At 39.3% G+C, this 20,798-nt stretch overlaps 2 protein-coding genes across 7 annotated transcripts in view; one reads left to right on the forward strand and one right to left on the reverse strand.

The window, feature by feature from the left end:
* The window catches only part of nckap1 (NCK-associated protein 1), a 40,235-nt gene extending 25,313 nt beyond the window's left edge, over positions 1-14,922 (reverse strand). For 2 of the 5 annotated variants that reach the window (XM_039783476.1, XM_039783475.1), the window contains exons 1-4: positions 14,609-14,922; positions 7,757-7,774; positions 5,280-5,300; positions 2,102-2,212 (exon numbers count right to left, since the gene is read on the reverse strand). In XM_039783476.1, coding sequence (XP_039639410.1) covers positions 2,102-2,212; positions 5,280-5,300; positions 7,757-7,774; positions 14,609-14,716 — 258 coding nt within the window. In that variant the 5' untranslated portion in view covers positions 14,717-14,922. The remainder of the gene's footprint in view (positions 1-2,101; positions 2,213-5,279; positions 5,301-7,756; positions 7,775-14,608) is intronic. The other 3 variants (XM_039783477.1, XM_039783478.1, XM_039783479.1) reach the window with 3 other exon arrangements.
* LOC120547793 (dual specificity protein phosphatase 19-like) overlaps positions 13,969-20,798 on the forward strand; it is a 29,853-nt gene continuing 23,023 nt past the window's right edge. The window contains exons 1-2 of one of the 2 annotated variants that reach the window (XM_039783481.1): positions 13,969-14,322; positions 16,235-16,484. In XM_039783481.1, coding sequence (XP_039639415.1) covers positions 16,259-16,484 — 226 coding nt within the window. In that variant the 5' untranslated portion in view covers positions 13,969-14,322; positions 16,235-16,258. Of the gene's footprint in view, positions 14,323-15,680; positions 15,849-16,234; positions 16,485-20,798 lie in introns of those variants that run through there. The other variant, XM_039783480.1, reaches the window with a different exon arrangement.

The following is a 20,798-nucleotide window of genomic DNA, read 5'->3' on the forward strand; positions in this document are numbered from 1 at the left end:
GAGAGACACACAGATAACTAGATACAAAAAGAAAAAGACCCCGTTCTAAAAAGGCAAATGTATATGAAGTCATTTTACTTTGGCAGAACATTTCCTTTCATTTGGATATTTGTTGGGATACACTGATGCAGTGACATTATTCAGTGATGTTTCATTGAAATATATTTATTCTCTTTTGTTCAATTATATATTTCATTTGTTTGGAAACAGAATAAAAGTCAGGAGCGCACAGACTTTTTCAAAAGTTGCTTGGGTTTCAAGTTCAACGTCCCAGCTGCAAAGAACGCACAAGAGAATAAAAATGTTTGACCAAAGTAAAAATCGGACTATCAAAGCAAAGCCAGACGGTCCATCTATGATTGCGTTTTCTAGAAGTCAGAGATTTAAAGACAGAAGTGAGACGGAAAACGAAGCACCAGAAGACAAAATCTTCTTCTGTGCTTGTTCTGCTGTCTGGGAAAAACTTGATAATAAACTCAGCTTGAAAAGATTGTCGCATCAATCTTTTAAACAAGCTGGAATATATACAGAAGTGTAAAAAGCAATGTTTTTTTAGCTAGGAAGAAGCAGTTTCCATTTCGATGACAGAAAGGACTGTACATTTTGTTTAAGCTCAGACCCAGCGCTGTGTGTTTCAGGTCAGAACTGGAACTGTGACCAGTGAAACTGCACAAGATAAAATGGAGAAGTGTGAAGAACGTGCGACGCTGCTGCTGCACCAAGGAGTTAAAACCTTTGTTACTTGACCCAAAGTCAAGCAAATAAACCATTTGGAACAAAAAAATGTTAAGGTCATTTTTAGATAGGTAATTAGTAGCCATCGCGTCTGTTATAGAATATATTGACAGCGCGTTTGTTTTAAAAGAGGAACAGAACCACGATCAAGGCATTTCCTGATCGGAAAGATGTTTTTTTCGTCCTTCCTACGGGATTTGGCAAAAGTTTAATTTATCAGCTGGCCCCGATGGTCGCTAAGAAGATGGGGCGCAATGAAAACCGAAAAAATACGTCACATATGCCGTTGTTCCGATTGGTTGTACGTCTATCCGTTGATCTGATTGGTTGCAGGTTTATCCAATTGAGTGCAGAGGCATTTTCTTTCCTGATTCGGTTGAAACACGCCCCATAATCACAGCCCAACGGAGCAGAATCAGACCCACGTCAGGCTAGGTAATTAGAGGGTTTTCTGTCTGTTCTCCCTAATTTTTAATAACAAATTAGTATATCTGCTCCATAACACTCCTTAGTGCAGGCAGTCAGCCAGTCACTTCAACAGCCAGCCAGTCGGTCATCAAGCCTTTTAACCAACTAGCAGTCAGTCAGCAAACCAGGTAGTTAACCAGCCTCACAGTCACTCGGTGGATGGAGGATAGAAAGTAAAAATGCTGCCAGCAGAGAGGAGGAAAAGCAGAGCAACGCAAAAACACACTCCAAAATAGCTTTAACAAAATAGGTAAAAAAAAAAAAAAAAAAGTACATTGTTACAAAACTTAGGTAGGTGAACTAAAATATAAAAGTTACAGAAACTTAGATACAAAAACTTACCAAAAAGCACAAGTCCGGAATAAGCCAAGTTTAGCATGCAAAACACAAACGAACACAGAAACAAAGCAGAAAACAACGTAAGAGACAATTTTTGCACAGTTATACCGAATAAAGCAGTTAGCTAGACACACAAACATTCACACACACTCTCTCACACACACACAAACACTCTCTCTCACACACACACACACGCAGCTGTTTGCTAAATGACAGTTTGACATAAACACATAGGCCAGCAGAAGCTACATGTTAAGCTAACACGTGAAGCTAAAAGAAACATTTGATGAGCAACGACTCGATTTATTCACACGACACACACACACACACACACACACACACACACACACACACACACACAGTGACAGGGATATCAAACAGTCGGCTAATTTACATTCCTTGAATTTGTCAAAAGAAGAACTGATTTCAATTTTCATAATGAATTAATTCTTTAGAGAATGTGCAGATACACACCTGAAGCTAAATCGATTATACAGGTGAACGGACATCTCTTCCTCTTCATAGCATACAAACACACCGCAGATATGTTAGTACTTACGTTATTATTTCGTGTTTCCACAGCAGGGAACTTCCTGACAATAAATTTAACCGCAGACTCCAAGTTCTTATCAACAAGATAGGAGGGCTTAGCCTTGGGATCGCCACATGCCTGGAAAGGAGAGGAGAGGAAGAGGTGAGGAGAAACAAAACAAAAACTGTAGTAAGTACACAGCAGCTACTGAAACACCTAGGCTCTTTATTTAAGCATTTATGACAGATATCATTACTATTAATCTAACATTTTTCTTTCCTCGTGGCCAGGCATGTTAGATGTGTGGTCATCGCCAGGGAAACATTTAGTGCTCACAGTGAAAACTGGTTTATCCCGGCCCAGGATGTGACAAGGGGATCAGGTGGATGAAATATTGACACCACTGACATTAAGTTTTTTTCCGGACCAAAACATGAAAACAAAAACGTACACAAACTTGATAATTGCAAGTGACCTGTGCAGTCTAGTTTCCCGTCAAGACGCACGTCAACAAGGAGCGTTGAACAATCAGCGGGGTAGACTTCCACTTGGCTGAATTAAGTTTGTGGTTTTCATGTTTGGATAAACCAGCTTCGACTGCTGTAACAGACTGAGCCTGGATTGATCAGTGGGTCTCAACTGCTGCGCTGTGGAGAGACATCAGAGAGCCAAGCCCTGATACTGAAACGTTCATTTCAAATACAATTAGGCCTGTAACAATTCTAACATAATTGTCAATTATTTTTTTTTTTACATGAATTGCTACCATGAGCTAAGGTCTTAAGGCGGATGACTGGTAATTGTTGATTTTGTTTAGATATGCCAAATTGTAATTATGTAAGTGATTATTGGTCGGACTATATCTTTTTTGGCATATAGTATATAGTTGTTGGCACTTGACCCTATACACGTTCATAGCAACAAAAGTGACAAGGTGTTATTTACATCACATAACAGTGATGTAAATAATTGTAAAGCAAAATTTGGAATTGTCACAGCTCTAAATACAAATATACTCTTTCTACATATTGTATTTGCTGACCCTTACCACAACCAGCTCAAGTCTGGAGTAAAACAATTTAAGCAACTAATAATTTAGCCTCGTCTTAATCATTCAGAGACGTCGCACTAAGTGCTTGCTCTTGGGAGAAATTACTGGAATTGTTGGGGCTTAGTAAATTATAGAGCGTGGTCTAGACCTATTCTAACCTTTATCTCTAAAGTGTCTTGAAATAACTCTTGTTATGATGTGATACTATAAATACAATTAAATTGAATCGAATCTTAATCATCTAGAGACGTCGGCTTTGTCAACCATCAGAAGTTATGCTTTGGCAAAATGTTATCCACAGCGCAGGCAGGATGAGAACCACTGAGAGAGTCCCAGGTAATAAGAGGGTTTCCGTTTCAAACTGAAGTGTCTCTGAGCGATCACTGGTTAGTACCACTGCATGACGGGCAGAGTGATGGACGTGTAAAATGAAGAAGGGGTTGAATGAAAAAGAAGAGGAAGAAAAAAAAAAAGAGGAAAAGAAAGGGAAAGAGGGAGAACTAAGTAAAGGGGGCAAACAGAGAAATGACTCAAGAGAAAGAAGTGGTCAGAGAGAGAGAGAGAGAGAGAGAGAGAGAGAGAGCAAGAGAGAGAGAGCCCTATTTTAATTATTTCTCTACACCTGCAGAGATGCCCTTTTCTTCTTATTTATATTGTCACCTACTCATCTAAGTGGGTATCTGCCTGACTTTACTGACGCTGGCAGGAAGCAACAGTGCTCATGCATTATGGGTGGTGTTATAGTGAATGGTGAGGAAGATGTGGTCCATGCATGTTCCACAAACGGAGTGAATGTCTAAAGTTTATTGGCTGCCAACGCAGAGGAACAATCCTAGAAGAGGTCAGTGGCTTCTGACCGTTCTGACGATTCAGTTCCTCGCGGTTTAAGTTTACAAAGTGAAAGCACACAATTAGAAAAGCCATTAAAAAGTAACATAAAGTTACCAAAATGAAATCGACAACACAAAACGCGATGCTATAAATGTAATGTTTCTACCCGCGATAACACATCACAGCTGATGAACCGACAAGGCTTGAAAACAGTACCACAACCACGAGCCTGGATTTCAGTTTGCATGGCGCTGAAACATTTCCAGCATCAGCCAGTACAAAATAAAAACCACAAAACAGCAACACATGCTAGTTCACACAAGCACGGAAGGTAAATGACAACAGCGGGCTGAACAATCTGCTTTTGTTGACATGTGGCAGTAGATATTTTCGCGTTGTGGTCCCAAGTGCAATACACCGCACTGTTGACAATGGGTGTGGTCCGTGAAACGGACTTGGAAACCAGAGATCGGTGCAAAAAAAATGCCTTTCTGCCATTGAGGATTTAAAGTTTCATCACCCTTTACATTTACAGATTAGCTACGACTACTACATAATCACATGAGAGCCACTACTGTGGACGTTACTGGTTTAACTGCCAGTTTAAGAGGAAAACCGTAATCTGCCACTTTGCATGTGCTATAATTCAACATGGGATGCAAAATGGTGCAGGTGTAAAATAGGATTAATTCACTGGGAAAACTATCCTGACAACTGGTAGCCTACCCTGCGAGCAAAAATCAACTACACAATATGTGTCATGCTAGCTACCTAGCCAAAACCCAGTATAGTTTGTCTGTTTGTTCCGTTAGCTGAAGCTAGGCTACGCTCTAAAACACTAGAAACAAGCAGGCTGAGCTCTCGTAGAGCTGGGTCTTAAACACAGCCACTACTGCGGGGTCTCGCACACAAAACACTTGGGGGTTTGACACAGAAAAACATACAACACCAACATGATTTCAATACCTATCAATGACATAGACTGGACCTCGAGTCTCAGCTTGTTTCCTTGCGCCCACTTCTCTCACACCTGACCACATTTCCAAATTTCCAACAATGTTCATAGTCACCGTCATTGTGCGCTCACTTCTCACACACCTAAACAGATTTTCTTTGGCTGGTGGGTGTCGAGCAGACTGAATTTTTAACCATGTAAAATGAGAAGCAAGGAATCAAGATGTGACTGTTAAATCCATGCAATTGCAAAAGCACAAGCCTTGCTGTTGTGTTGCTAAGACAAGAAATTCTTCTGATGACAGCACACCACTAGCTGCACCCTACACAGCAGACTAGTCTCTACATTGGCCACTAAAATGTAATTACCCTTTGACTCACGCCGGGGAACTGCAGAGTAAAAAAAAAAAAAAAACACTGTTCGGTTATTACATAACATTGGTATGCTGACTATAAAGGACTGTACAAGTGTTTTCCATGTTTAGCCCAAATTTAAAACTTGTTGTTGCTGTTGTCGTCCAAAGGCTCTGCTACAGCTCATTTAGACATTAAGGTTGTTCAACAATGTACACTTTTTAAATTAGAGTCTGAAATCCTTATTTTACAGACAGGCCTGCACTGAGGATTTGTGCACCTTACACTCTTCTTTGTTAATTTGTGATGCTTGCACTAGAAAGCTACTCTATAAATGAACTTAACTGATTTATTTACTTACTTGTTGATGCGTTCAAATGATTGTAGGAAGTCCCAACATCCAAGACTTGTAGGTAAGCTACCAAAAGCAACCTTTCCATAATGAAACTATCCAAATCACATTGTTCTAATAATCATCTGGTGTGATTTCCTGACTATACAGTTTGTGGAAGTGATGCTGCACGGCAGCTGACTCTTGCACGTTAGATATCAGAAATCCCCACAATAACTTGAAAGCAACAAACAAAAAAAGAATGGTTTTCTTTTTGGCAATTACCAACACATTCAATGTAAACGCCTATGCTGCGGATAATGGTTGGTAGTAATGTACAGTAAGTTATACATGAGTTGTAATAAATGGGCTAAAACATGCAAAACCTTGTTTCTATTACACTGGCATGTTCTAGAGACCTAGTTTATTTTTGTAGATATAACCACACCATTGCAGCATCTCACCAGTTGATTAAGCTTCAACTAGTCCCATCTACTAATAATTATTTTACTTTCAGAAGTAAAAAAGGGACAGTTGCTTAGCGTCACAGAACAAAAGCATGAAGATTTATTGATCATTTTCATTTTCAGGTCATTTACATGGCGTGGCATTGTCCATTAGTGCTGGTGGTGGCTAGTGCAATAAGCTAGCGGGCTGGGTTTTGGGTGGGGTGGGGAGCTGATGGAAGAATGGATGGAAGGAGGGGCGCAGTGAATGAAGGGACAGGGCATGGGAATAAGCTGAGAATCAGCAGTGGTCAGGGAGGAGTAAGGGAGCTGTTGCCTGGATACCCGACCAGACCTTAGTCTCGCCTCCACCGTCGTTTCTCCACTCCGGGAGGCAATTAACATCTGAGCTTCTCAAAGGGTCCCCACATTGAAACATATGGCAGGGGACCCTGGACTAGATAGCACTGGGCCCGGGGAAACCTACGTCTGAAAACTAATTACGGCCACTAATTACTGGATGAAATATTCCAACGCCCCATGGCACCTTTTTAGTGATCCGTCAGAGTCTCTGTAAGCCAGGCAAAATACAACTGTCCTCGCTGAGATGAATTAGTTTTTGTCTGTCATGCATCCCAGTTTGAGCTCTCTCATTTTCACAAAGAGTGATTAACTGCTACAAAAAGCAGAAAGAAAGCGCTCCAAAGAATGGATGGTTTCACGTGATTAGTAACAGAACCACTAGAGAACCAATGCGACTAAGAGCTAGCTGGCTGACTGCCTGGACTGCCGGCTGGCAAGAGAATCATTTTCACTCATTGCAATGGTCAGCATTTTTTGTACTTGGAAACCAAGTCACACAAAACTTTTAAGGCTTAAAAGAAGAGCTCGATGGAAATTTAAGTGCAAAATTGAATGCCAATTCAGTTCATTTATGAAGTAGACTTTCTTTACAATTAGTCATCGGAGTGGTTAAGTGGTGGTTAGTCGTTGGTCGGCTAATAATGAACTGCAGAAAATATTGTTCAGATAAGCAATATTTAATCTACATCAGTATCAATGTATAACATTTCTAAAAATCCATCAAAATATACATTTTTAATACATATTTTCCATTCCATTTCTGATCATCAAATTGAAAATGGAACTATCACTACCATGTCTAGGCGCTGATTCACACTGCAGCCTCTCTCTAAATATATCTAAAATATATGCACTTATTTTGTCAGGTACTGTTGATCAAATTGGCACATTTAAATGCCATATCCATAAGTGAAAACGTAACTACTTGCAATTGTTTTATGTTTCTGGTATTCACAAAAAAAAAAAAGAATGTCAAAGCTAGTTTTGGCTATTGCTTTGCAGACTAGTAAACTGGGCAGATAACATATCTGAACTACAAGTTAAAAAGCTCTCTCTTCTCAATTAAAGCATGGAAAACAATGTGCATGGGAGTGCTGAATCATAAGAAATGAATAACACACTGAATTTCCATTGAGGGCTGGTCAAACCGACAGTGAATGGAGCCCACCCTTGCTCTCAGCATTACAGATTCAAACATGAAGAGGAGTGAGGCACAAAGGAAAAGGACCAACAGATCAGTACAGGTAGCCAGGAGGAGGGGGAAGGAGGAGGGGGGAGGAGGAAGAGGAAGGCGTTGAGGAAAGGTGAAGGGGGTGGGGTTTCATCAGTGGAAGGTGATAAACTTTGCAAACCTTCCAAACTTGTCCTTGCTGCATAGGAGAGGGGGGAAGCATTGGAACGGAGAGAAGAAGAGAAGAAATCAAAACAAAGAGCCCACCCAGACAACCTGCTGGATTACTGGTCTACACATTCACTCACTCGCTCACACACACACACACACACACACACACACAAACAAACAAACACACACACACACACACACACACACAGACACACATGCATGTCTTTACAGCTGCTCTCACACAGGTGTTTTCTGCATTATCTGAGAGTTCAGTTAAGGATAGCCATTTTGGCATTTCTTTTTAACACAACACATACAAAAACAACACATTCTGTGCCGACATGTGATCATATTAACACTTGTTTTAACGCACGCTGTCTTCAAAGTAACACAAGGTGTAGTATCCCAGTACCCACGCACTCATTGAAAATAACATCCATTTTAAGAGTGTGTGGAGAATAAGAAGCTGAAATAATATGGCTGACACTCCGGCTGTCAGCGACACCCCTGTCTTATACAGAAACTGTGTGAAGGACAAAGTTTGGCCCTTGCAGTTTCCCTGGCTGCAATATTTGCTCCACATTTATGCTCCACGGCTGTTGCTTAGTAACCGACAATGCAGTGTTCCCTCATCGCTGGAGGCGATGCTCTGATGCATGTTTGAATTGATCACGACATGGTTACATGGACATCTAGCGACACGAGTCACTTATTTTTACCGCGCTGTAGATTAGATTCAATAGACTTTATTGATCCCAAAATTGGGAAATTCCAGCGCTACGACAGCTTAATATAAGACACATAGCACACATACAGAATATATAAGAAATAATAATAGGATAGCAACTGTGGGTCAAAGACGTGGCATGTCAATTCTGGTGTCCAAAGCATATTCATAATGTTAAAAATAAATATACATTTTAAAACAGTGCATTATATTGCTTTACTCCCCCCTCTTTACTCACTTGTTGTGTCAAAAAATGATGCGTCTTTCTGGATAACGCTAATAAAAACACATTTAATGTTTTTGATGTTTAAAAAATGCTTATTTCATGTAAAATATGGCATTAATGTTTTAAAGGCTAAGATATATATTTTAGCTGAGTATGCCATGTTTGACAGAGTTTTGGTGGGAAAATCATGTTTATGTCCTTCCTGGATAAAGAAGATCTTCTGTTACCCAGGATATGTCCTCAGTTATCCAGATTGGACATGTTAATGAAAATAGTTTTAGTTTATTAGTATTTGTCCTTTTTCAAGCATTGTGTTGATGTTGTTGATTATATTAATAACATAATATGTATTTCTTTAATCTTTTATGGCATTTTTGCATTATGTCATTCCTGGCTAACGGGATGTCATCCCGAGTAACAATGACAGTCAAGTAATTTGACTCAGATTTTCATGGTATATTACACAATCTTTGTTTCCTGAATTGAGTATACAATACAAACCTGATTACCTTTACTGTAAAGCATTTTAAGACATCTTTAATTATTTTTTCTGTTTTTGGCATGGAATATTGCGTGACCAAAATCAAATGATGAGCCCATTTAATTATAAATACCCAAATATATCATATTAATTGTGTTAAAAATGTAGTTTTTTTGAGCAGTGCATGTTTGGTTAGCTGTAACTATGGATATGTCGAAACATTTATATGCTAAAAAGGTAGACATTGAAATCATTTTTAAATCCATTCCCGTTACCCAGGAAGGACATTTTTCATTAAAAAACAAATAAATTGCATTTCTAAATTAAATTCCTGTTGTTGAGATGTATATAACACTCTAATAAAAATAGAAAGTGCTTAAATTGGCATTTGACAAAAGCCCCCCCCCCCCAAAAAAAAATGATTTTCAAATTTTAAATCCTTATTCGTCTTTGACCAATTAACGATAACTGGCACTTTTAGAGGAATTTGGATACAACTGTCGACCAAAGAGTAAAATGAAATTGTTGTACAGAAATGCCAAACTAAGTTTCTCCATTTCACTTTTGTCCAACAGAGAACACTCACAAATACATTTTTTTAAAAGGATCCGTTCCGTTAGTTTATTTTAAAAACAACAAAAAACAAAGTAGGCCTACTATTGGCCAATATATCGGCATCAGATTACCCGATATCCGTATCAACCTAAAAACAAAAACATTATTTATTGGGTTAACTCTAATGTCCGTCATCTGGAAATGAACCAATACGATCCAATCCACCGCATCGGATAATGACCTTACTTGGCGTACTGGCCATATGTGACCGATCTACATCAAATACAGCTTCTTTATTAATTCAGTGTTTCCACTAGCTGTTTTTGGGCAACAGCAATTTCTGGTACACAACATTGGCTCATTTATTATTATATAGCATGTATCAGATGAGTACTAAGTGTTCAGGGGAGAAGAAAAATACTATCGGTGCAATCCTTTTTTTTTTTTTTTTCATCATATCGTCACATTGTTTACGGTTGGGCAGTAAATCTTGGCATCAAAGCCACAGCCCCCATATGGGTGATTACAACCCATGGTGAGGCAGTTAAAGCAATCCAACAGTTTTCTAGGAATAACATAGTTATTCAAGTCAAATAAACGTTAGACGTTCTGGTTCACATGATGTTGTGCTTCAGATCAAACTTTGGTTTGATCATCTCTTCTCTTTCTTAAAATGTCGATGATTCTAATGAAGCGTTAACTTAAAATGCGTGATTAACTGCACATTGTTGATCAGCCCGTTTTTTTATCTGTTGAGTTTCTTCTTCGGAAGTAGAAGAAAAGGAGGAACAAGAACAGTTAAGGAAAACAAGACAGCGAGACAAAAAGGGGCGAGTTATTAACAATCCAGTCATATTTTACCCACGTAAAGTCTTTTGAACGCAATTTGTCAGATTCGGGAATAAATATTACACATTTGACCCCTTTTCTGTCTGGGATGACTGCACAGGCCACTCCAACTAAATTTTGCCTCTTCAAATCAAATAGAAAAAAATAGAAATATTAAATGTGCCAACAGTCTGATACAATTCTGTTTGAACTGCACTTTTCCCAGGGGAACGTGCCATTCGGACCTTGAGAAATGTATGGAGGTCTAGAGCAATTTGCCCTTAACAGCTAATAAAATGCCCTTGAAATTAAGAATGAGGGGTAAAAATGCCCCAAGCGATTAGGGGTGCTCTTCATTAAATGTCAACCTATAATTCTTTTTCCCAGTGAGTAATTACTCATGTGTGACTGCAGCTACTGTCCCCTCGGAGCCACCATAGGTACGCCTGTTACCAGGCTACACTTTCCAGTGTATTCTGGGCAACAAAAAGAGAGAGAGAGAGATTTTGTTGATCAGAAAACAGCTGCTGTAAATGAGCAGCATGAAGCAGTAGGAAATGTTGGCACCACACAGCCAGTAGAAGAAGAAAGTCCTGATCTCACACACACCACCGCATCATTGAAAAACTATCAGTATTGAAGAGACTGAACTGGTCGGACATAGAGGGAGGGAAAAGGCCACGTCCTCTTCAATAACACCTGCTGAGTGTGTCCAGCAAAAGGAATGACATCTTTGTTAGGCTATATTAACTGACTGGTACGCAAGCCAAATATAATTATTATAGCTAAGATCAAATGTATCTGAAATTCTAAAATTCCCTTAAAAACTGTGTCAGAGGGGTTTTGTCATTCACTGAAAAATGGTACTTTTGAAAACATTTAAAAGTGACAAAAACAAAGCAAAAGTCCAGCCTAAAATTAACATCAATAAAAACATTGTTAATGCTTTACGAGGGGGGTGGGGGGGGGGGGTTCTGTAGCAGGGCTTTTACACCAAACTGCTTTATAATTTACAGGTGTTCTCATGTTGCTGCGTCCGTTCTGTTGATACAGCTATAGTAGATCGTGTTGCTGGAAGATAAAGAGCATTTAGCCTAGATGCTAAAAAGATCTCACAGTTTTGGTTTTAGTGTAGTCTTGGTGCATTTGAAAACGTATATTTTTAACTAGCTGCACACTATTTTAGGAGACTATGGGGATTACAGGGGGTTTGAGCAAGGTTAAGGAAAATAAATACCCTGTAAGCGCTGTGTGCAAGACAAAATATGATGTTAGAAGGTCCACTGGCAAAAAGATAAGCACAGCAAACAAAAACTGTAATGCCACTCAGCCAAGATTATTTAAGGGGACTGTTACAGGAACTTTTAGGAAAAGATTGTAAGGTTTTCTGCAGCTAGTCAATGGTGTGCGTAATGAGTTAATATGTTTAAAAAATGGATAAGAACACTGCTGTGATCTTAGATGATAATATTACCATCATTGAGCATGAATTGCTCTCTCCCAAAGGTAGGAACAAGACAACCAAGTCTGTCACCTGTGTTTTCATCAAGAAACATTAATTAAGCTACTCCACTGGTGAGAAATAAGAAACCGCTTTGTGGGCACTTTAGCAGGGAAATTCTGTTGGAATTTCAGAAATAAAAAGATTAAACTTTTCTACAAATTGCTACTGAGGGGAACAGAATCCGCCCACTGATTGTCTCACAGATTACTGTCCTGGTTCTTTCACTTCTACTTTTGGGATGCAGTTGTTATTGGATGCTGGAGAGTTTTCTAATATCACAAGGTCAAAAAAAACAACATAAAAAACACATGAACAGCATTTCACGGTGGATATTTTCAGAAGCCTTATGGTGAGGCAGATCAGGATAGATATGAAGATGATGGGACAGACAGAAAGAAAAAGGAAGGAAGGAAGGAGGAAGGAAGGAAAGGAAGGGCGTACTAAGAAGAGTAATCGGCAGCAAAAATGTCAGTGATTGTGTCTGACGGCTCATACTGTCTTATAACATCCGTATGAATAAAAACACAGATTTGTTCACCATGTAAAGTAAAAAGTTTACATTTTACTACGGGGTTTTCTGCTGATACAAGTTATCTCACATTTTAGTTGAGAATCAAATTATCTGGTGATAAATAAACCAACATAATTTGTATTCTACATACTTTAGAAATAACTGCTGAACAGTATAAGACAACTCAAATGGAAATAAATAGGAAACAGTATAGGCTTTCATTAACTTCTACTCTAAACTAAAACTTTGTTAAGATATGACTGACCTCTTTCTCTCTCTCCGTCTTTTTTTTTATTCATCATACATACCCAGGCACAAAGGCTCATCCCATACAAACAGACCCACTACTCTTTCTCACTCTCACTCACACACACACCACACACACACACACACACACACACACACACACACACACACACACACACACACACACACACACACACAAAATGGTGTAATTCTTGAGCAACACAGTTAAAAGTCAGTAACATTAAATACATGTTATATTTTTTAATATTACTGTGTCTATTGGACGGTGGTAATACTGATGCAGTAGATGTTATGTTAATGTCATTGAGAGGGGCTTCAATATATAAAATGCTATATTAGTTTATCCATTAAAGTTTTTTTTTTTTTCCAACCTGGATCCTATTTTCCTATGTTTTTGTGTCCAAGTGAGTGATGGGAACAACAATCTTTGAAATTGGTATAGTATTAAGCTGCAGTCGGCAAATTCACTAATGACCTGACAAGTCCATCATGTTTTCCACATGAATTGAGTAAAACACCTGCTAGATAAAGCTAGGGCGCACAAAGAAAAAGAGCTGCTTGCCCTTCTGTTTTTTTTTTTTTTATATAATATATACAGCTACTTTAATGATGAATCAAATGACTATGGAAGCCCATTTCTGCCAATGTTGTGAAAATAAGATCCTGTAAGTCATCATAATGTGAACCTTTCTCAAAATAATGAAAGTTTCTAAAAATAATGAGAAAATATCTCAAACTTTCTCAAGTCATTATTTTGACTTAAATGACTTAGTATATAAAATGATGAGTTATTATCTTAAAAATAATAACTTAGAACCTTAAAATAATGAAAACTTTCACAAATAGTATCTCAAAATAATGACTTGGTATATTTTGAGAAAACTTCCCATTATTTTGATGTGTTTTACTTTCTTACTTAAAGGATATTTTTTTCATCACATTGCTGGAAATGGGCTTCCATTATTAAACGACAATAAGCAGACTTGCTTGTTACTTTTGCTTCATTTTTTTACAATTTAGTCAGCAAGCTAAATGTAGCTAACGTTAGCTGCCAGCTTTAGTGAAAAAGGAAAAACACAAAGTAAGATTAGCATCAGACTGCAGCCGTGTTTGGTGTGCTTCGTGTTTTGGCTTTTGGTGGAGCAGAGACGACGCCCGATTGCCAGCTTAGCGGTGGTTAGCTTAGCCAGCAGACGCCGCCATTACCAGCCGACGTTAGCTAGCTATTAACGCTACTGCAGGCCTCAAGCTTTGCCGATTTCACCTCAGGGAGCTTACTTTTCACAGTTTCAGTTGAATTTTAAGTGACAGACATTTACTATACTGTTCATAATAAGTCTACATGTGTCCTTAATCCAACTGAGAATCCGTTTACATCGTAAAACAAATGGGCCACTTTACCGCAAGCTAACGCGACAGCTTGTGGCTAGCAGTGCTTGTTTCCAGGGATGCTAAGGGGACATTTAGGATAACACAGGTACATATTTAGCTACCTGTTTAAAATGGACATTATTAACGGTGGCTAATCTACAAAATACCAGGGGTAACGTTAACGTTAGCTACATTAATCTAGCTAGCATTAACCATAAAGCAACAGTCAGGGCTAGCTAATCAAGCATTCATACTGTCTCCAACGTTAATATTGACACTCGTGTGGGGGTGCAGGTGCAAATAATGTCCATATAACGTTAATGAATATATTAACAAATTATATGTGGTTAATGAGGCTATAACTGTGTGCGTATGTGTGTGTGTGTGCGAACCTTCTTGATATTGTAAACACGGGTCAACATCCCGATGCCTCTGTCGTTGAGGATGGTGAGCTTTTCTGCCAGCTTCTGCTGGCTGGGCTGGATCACACCCCGAGACATCTTCTCGCTGTTTCGGTTCAATTTTCCAGAAAAAAAAGGTCACAAATCTCCGCAGCCTCTGGCTCGTAAAAGGAAGAAAGAAAGAAGCTGTGATTTATGCCGTTGTTAGATTTCTCCCATGTTCAGATATTCGGGGACAGCAGCTTCCTGTACTCCACCCCTCCGTCTCCCTGCCTTTTTTTTATTTTCGGTTACAGGGATGAGGAGTTGTCCTGGTTTTCACAACGAGGCTGGCTTCTGCTGCGTTCAGGGGACCCTCTTTAATAGTAAACCTCAGAGCCTGATATGCCTAATTCAATGGTTCTCTCAACTTCTCTCAATATTGTACCCCCTTTGAAATATTTTTATCCATGTACCCCTTGACCAGCACAAACATTTTTAAACAAAATGCCTAGCTATATATATATATATATATATATATATATATATATATATATATATATATATATATATATATATATATATATATATCACACAATATTGCACTAAGTGCAACTTGCACAAACATAGTTACTTTATTATTATTATACCTTTATAAATACTATTTAAGTAGGTTGTACATTTTTATTCACCACTTGTATATACGTTTGCACATTCTTTCCTTTGTATTTTTTAAAAATCTTTATTGAATAGTTCTTGTATTCTATCATATTTCTTTCTTGTAATTTTGTTTATGTTCTGTGAGTCTTATATTTTGCTGCTGTAGCACTGCAATTTCCCAATTTAGGATCAATAAAGTCTATCTAATCTAATATCAAAGGGGCTACATTATTGAAAAAAATTTAAGAACCACTGGTCTAAATGATAGATAGATAGATAGATAGAGATATATTGGTAGATTTGTTAATAAATAAACAGAAATTAACAGCATTATCAGCCACACCCTGGGAACAGGTCCTAGTGAACCCTTATAATAAACTACTTTATTGTGAACACACGAACGCATCACATTGTTGACGCAGCTTCCGAGTCAGCTGTCAGCTACAGTATGTCAAAGATTGCTGCTGCTCTAGCTGTGTTTCTCACACGTTGTTATCCTGTATTATATTGCTGTAGCTGTAATAATCATATATATATGCTTAAAGCAGGGATGACCTGACTCTTTGGATTTTGGTAGAATTGAATACACCAGGTGGGTGCGCGAAGCAGGGAAACTAAAATGATAAAGCTCCGTGATTTTGTCAAGAATCAGACATGCTCTGCACATATACGTGAATGCACACTTTTCAATTCAAGATTTTACATTCTGCACATAGGTTGTCTGTTGAGTGTAAATGCACTAAATACCTACACATCTTTGTTCAGCTTTTTGGCTTTGGTAAAACTGTAAAATACTGTAAATCGACTGACAGTTAAAAAGAAACCCGCGTGGGGAGAGTATAAAATTAGAAATGACTGTTGCACTGAAAAAGAGAACTGATTTGGTATGATTTGGTGGTTGTTTATCTCAACCGTGACGTGTCGTTTCAACACTGGATACACACAAATCTCCATCTAACAGTCTTTGTTTGGTTTCAGCTGGGTCCTGTATACCCCGGTGTGATGCATTCGCTGGCTCAGGAGATCCAGGGCTTCTCCAAAAACCGTCTGAAGAAACAGTGCACGTGTGTTACCACGGTGACAGGCAGGAGGCTTCTGGAGAGGAGGGGTGATGGAGGAGAGGGAGATGAGCAGGTTGAAGAGCTGGAAGAGGAAGTTGGATGCGGATTTGTAGAAGATACAAGTCTGGACCTTCAAGTTGGTGTCGTTAGACCCTTCCTACTGCTGGGTAATAAAAAAAAACATTAATACTTCTTAATACTATTGTTACTATCTGCTACTGCCACCTACTGCACTAACTTAGTACAAGTAGCTACTACTGCTACTGATACTAAACTTATAAAGGCAAGGTTGGTAACTATTCCAGTATACACTTTTTTTAATATATTATTTGAAATGGTCTTTACACCCCGACAGCAATAAATAACTTATGGGCTCTGAAAATGAGTGAAATCATCTCTATAAACGCCTACCAATCACTGCCTCGCGGTCTGCTTGGAAAGAACCAATGAAATGCCTCCTTGCCCAGCTGCGTGTACTCTACCCTATGGCAGGGCCGGCCCAAGACTTTTGGGGGCCCTAAGCAGGATTTGGTTTGGGGACACTCCACATTGTAACGTTTTGCCACTGCACTTGGCACTAAACCAACTTGTGTATTGTAAATATTAGTTTAAGCACTCATAATGTACAAATACACATTTAAAGACTAATGTGGGACCAATTAGCAGCAACACTTTATCTTTAAATAGACCGGCTCTGTTATAAGCTCAATTGTGAGACATTTCAAGTGCTCTTGGGGGCCCTCTATTAGCCACGGGGCCCAAAGCAGCTGCTTAGTTCGCTTATGCGTCGGGCCGGCTCTGCCCTATGGTCTCGCTTTGCCAGACCCTCCTCCAAAGCCCGCTGAAGGAGGGTCTGGCTACTCCACATCACATTCGGGGTTTTGGGTGCTAAACTCCGCACAGAGTTTGTTGTAAAATAGTCGTGCGAGAGAAAACTCAGAGTGGACAGATAGTCTAGCTAGCTGTCTGGATTTACCCTGCAGAGATCTGAGGAGCAGTTAACCGCAGTCATAAATCCACCGAATTTAACATTACAACACAAGGAAAGCGGAAGGTACCGGACATCGGCGGAAAAGACATGCATCCAACGCAATTTCCTGCAGCACCGGAGCAATCCCGGAAGTGGAACGTCGTGGATACAGACTAGTTTTGACCCAATCTTACTAGCTTATCAACATAAACCAACCCATAGCTGCTTTCAGCTCCTGGCTGTTGCACTACTGCTGCTATTCAGTCCTTCCAGAAAAATGCAGAGTTTTTTGTACATAAAACTGCAGATTGATGAAAAAGAGAAAAAAAAGTGATTCCCCCAACACCCTGCTTTTCGATGATGTTCACGTTGCGAAATTACGTCACTTCATAACATTCCCATGGCAACAGGGGAAAATGGCTGCTCTTGTGTGAAGTAAACGCAACATTTTTCAACTTTCTGCTAAGATATACAGTATGTGACTATTTTGCAACGAAAATGCGGGGATGATGAAATCACGCAAGCCCCGCATATTTTGCGCAGAAATCGGCAATTTATGCGGCATATTTGAAAAAATGCGGCCCTCGCATAAATATGCGGACTTTGGCTGATTATGCATTGAATTATGCGATCGCATAATCGTGTTTTTCTGGAGGGACTGGCTATTATTAAAACACCTGACACCACTGCTACTACCTAGGGCATAAATTCCACTGGGGACAGGGGAGACATGTCCACACTTTTCAAAATCCTGTTTGTGTCCCTCCCCACTTTCAAAATAGTTTCTCTGTGATTTGCCCCTATTTTAACAATAAAGAAGGTAAGACCTTATTTATAGTTTAGTACTAGTCTTTCTTTTTCCCTATAAATCTATGAGAAATGCAAGAAATGGGATTCAAATCCAAAATATTTTTTCTGGCAGAGGACCCCCCCCCACTAATTTTGACATTAGGGAGCACAGTGTCAGCACACCCTCACATGTCAGCATGTGTCCGTCCTGCTGAAGTGTCCTTGAGCCTCACATTGAATCCCCTCACAGCTCTGGGGTGCTGTTCACTGTAGCCGATGCTGGGCTTTGACCTCAGCACAGGAGAGACTCCGAGAGAGAATTTCTCAGCAGGGATCAATAAAATATTACATCTGTTCGGCTCAGTACAGGTGACTCTTTCCTCAAAAGCGGGTCACGGCTAAACGCATCAAACTACGGGCTGTGCAGCTAATCGACTTTTGATCGCGTATTCGATGTCATCGAGAAGCATGACTATTTTGCACATTGCATTTTGCAGGAAAACTCGTATCTGCCTTTTGCTCTGAAGGGGAATTCAAAAGGTTCAACAGCAAAATAAATGTCACAGTTCAAGGTGTTTTCACTATTGATTTGTTTGACTCCTTCACTGAAATACAACATCGCAGAGCACACCCCCTTAAACAGAACAAAGTCAATCAACACTGTTCTGCTCAACTACCTCATGCATACAGTATTTCAATCTTACAATTACAATATTGTTATTAATATATTAACATTGCACTGAACTGCCTTGCACTATATTTATATTTAAATCTTAAATCTCAGACTATGCAGATATTGTGCTATTCCTTCCCTCTCTTCAATTGGTATTGTATATTTTTTGTACATTTGTAAATTCTATTGTATTGTATTGCTATACTGTATACTCAACAGTATTTGTTTTATATTTATTACTGTCCTTTCTGTTTTTATTCTTTATAGGTTAAGTGAGTGTTTGAGAGCGAAGATTAACCGGAGGTCAAATTCTTTATCTGTGTTTTTTGCCCCCAACGGTGCCTTCCAGGCAGCGCTGCCTGGAAGGCACCGTTGGGAGGCACTGGTTATAGTTAGGGTTAAGGTTAGGTTTAGGTGCCTTGAAGGCAGCGGTCACAGCGCTGCCTGGAAGGAGCAGTTGGGGGCAAAAAACACCATTGAGCGTCAAATTCCTTGTTTGTTTACACAAACCTGGCCAATAAAGCTGATTCTGATTCTGATCTTTCCAAAAGTCAATGAGTAACCGTGTTAAACAATCGTGATTTGAATATTGACCAAAAATAATTGTGATTATGATTTCTCCATAATGGAGCAGTCCTAATTGAACTGTTCATTTCTCTGTTATGACACCTTACACAGCAGCTGGTCTTTGATAGGTTTGAAGTAAAGCACCTTTTTGAACGTTGGACAGGTTTTCTCCAATACTGAAATGCCTCTTTGTCGTCGTGATCCTCCCACAGTGTTACAATGGAGACACTTTTTAATTAGCTTTTTTTTTTTTTCTTTCCTCAAAGCCCATTTGAGGCTGTCATTCCACTTGACAGGCAGCCTTTTGTCTGCGATGCTCTTCTCACAGTTGTCACATTAGTGTATGTGCCCTGTGAGACGGGAGGTGATTTCCTCTCTGTCTACTTTGTGCACCCTGGGCTCTCTCTAGCGCTATGATTTCAGTGTCTCTAATATTCATAATTATACTGCCATCCTTTGGTAAATGCCAATGATGATTATTACCTCGTCATGTTTATAAATATGACCACTCCGGATAAGCTTATAGTACAGATCCCACAAATTAATAAAAAACCTGATTGACAGACCTGTTTACAGTGAAAATCACATATACTAATAAAGCATTTCGCCACTGTCCAATGCGTTCTTCCCGAGAGTTAGATGAGAATATTGATACCTCTCTCATATCTTTTAGTTAAAGGAAAATTCCGGCGCAAAATGAACCTAGGGGTTAATAACATATGTGTACCGAGTCGACCGTTCTCTGGGATCTGTTTTCGTGCTAATCAAATGTGTCTCTAGCTTTAAACAAGCTACCGCGAACTGGTGGTTAGCTGCTAACGCTAGCTTTCGGGCCACTTGGTAAATCGCTATTTCTATACCACTAACAAGGCTCAAAATAGCACCACACTTCAACGGTAGCATAATGAGGGTCCCTACATGTAAACCGAAGCATTGAGAACTTTGTAAGTGTACAGACAGTTTATTAAAAAGATAGATTATAAAGACACTAGCGTTCATGTATACATGAGGGCGCCACGCTTGGAAAACAGTCATGACCAGTCGAACGACGAACGCCGTGCAACCAGTAACCAGTAACATAGCTCAAACATTTGCAGTAGCTTGTTTCAAGCTAGAGACACATTTGTTTAGCATGAAAACATATCCCAGAGAACGTTTGACTCGGTATACATCGTTATTAACCCCTAGGTTCATTTTACGCCGGAATTGTCCTTCAAATATGAAGCTACTGCAGGAAACAGTTACGTTTTAACAACACATTATATTTTGTTTGTTTAATTTTGTAGTTTTACAGGGGGCTTATGTGCTGGACTATTTCTGTGCCAGAGCCAGGCTAGCTGTTTCCATCTATTTCCTGTCTTTGTGCTAAGCTAACCTGTGGCTGGCTGTAGCTTCATGTTTAATTGACAAACATGAGAGTACAGTAGTCTCGATCTCGTCATCTAATTCTTGGCAAGTGTCAGGGTCCCACCATCACCAGCA

Source organism: Perca fluviatilis, chromosome 19, assembly GCF_010015445.1.
Source record: "Perca fluviatilis chromosome 19, GENO_Pfluv_1.0, whole genome shotgun sequence".
Classification (NCBI taxonomy): domain Eukaryota; kingdom Metazoa; phylum Chordata; class Actinopteri; order Perciformes; family Percidae; genus Perca; species Perca fluviatilis.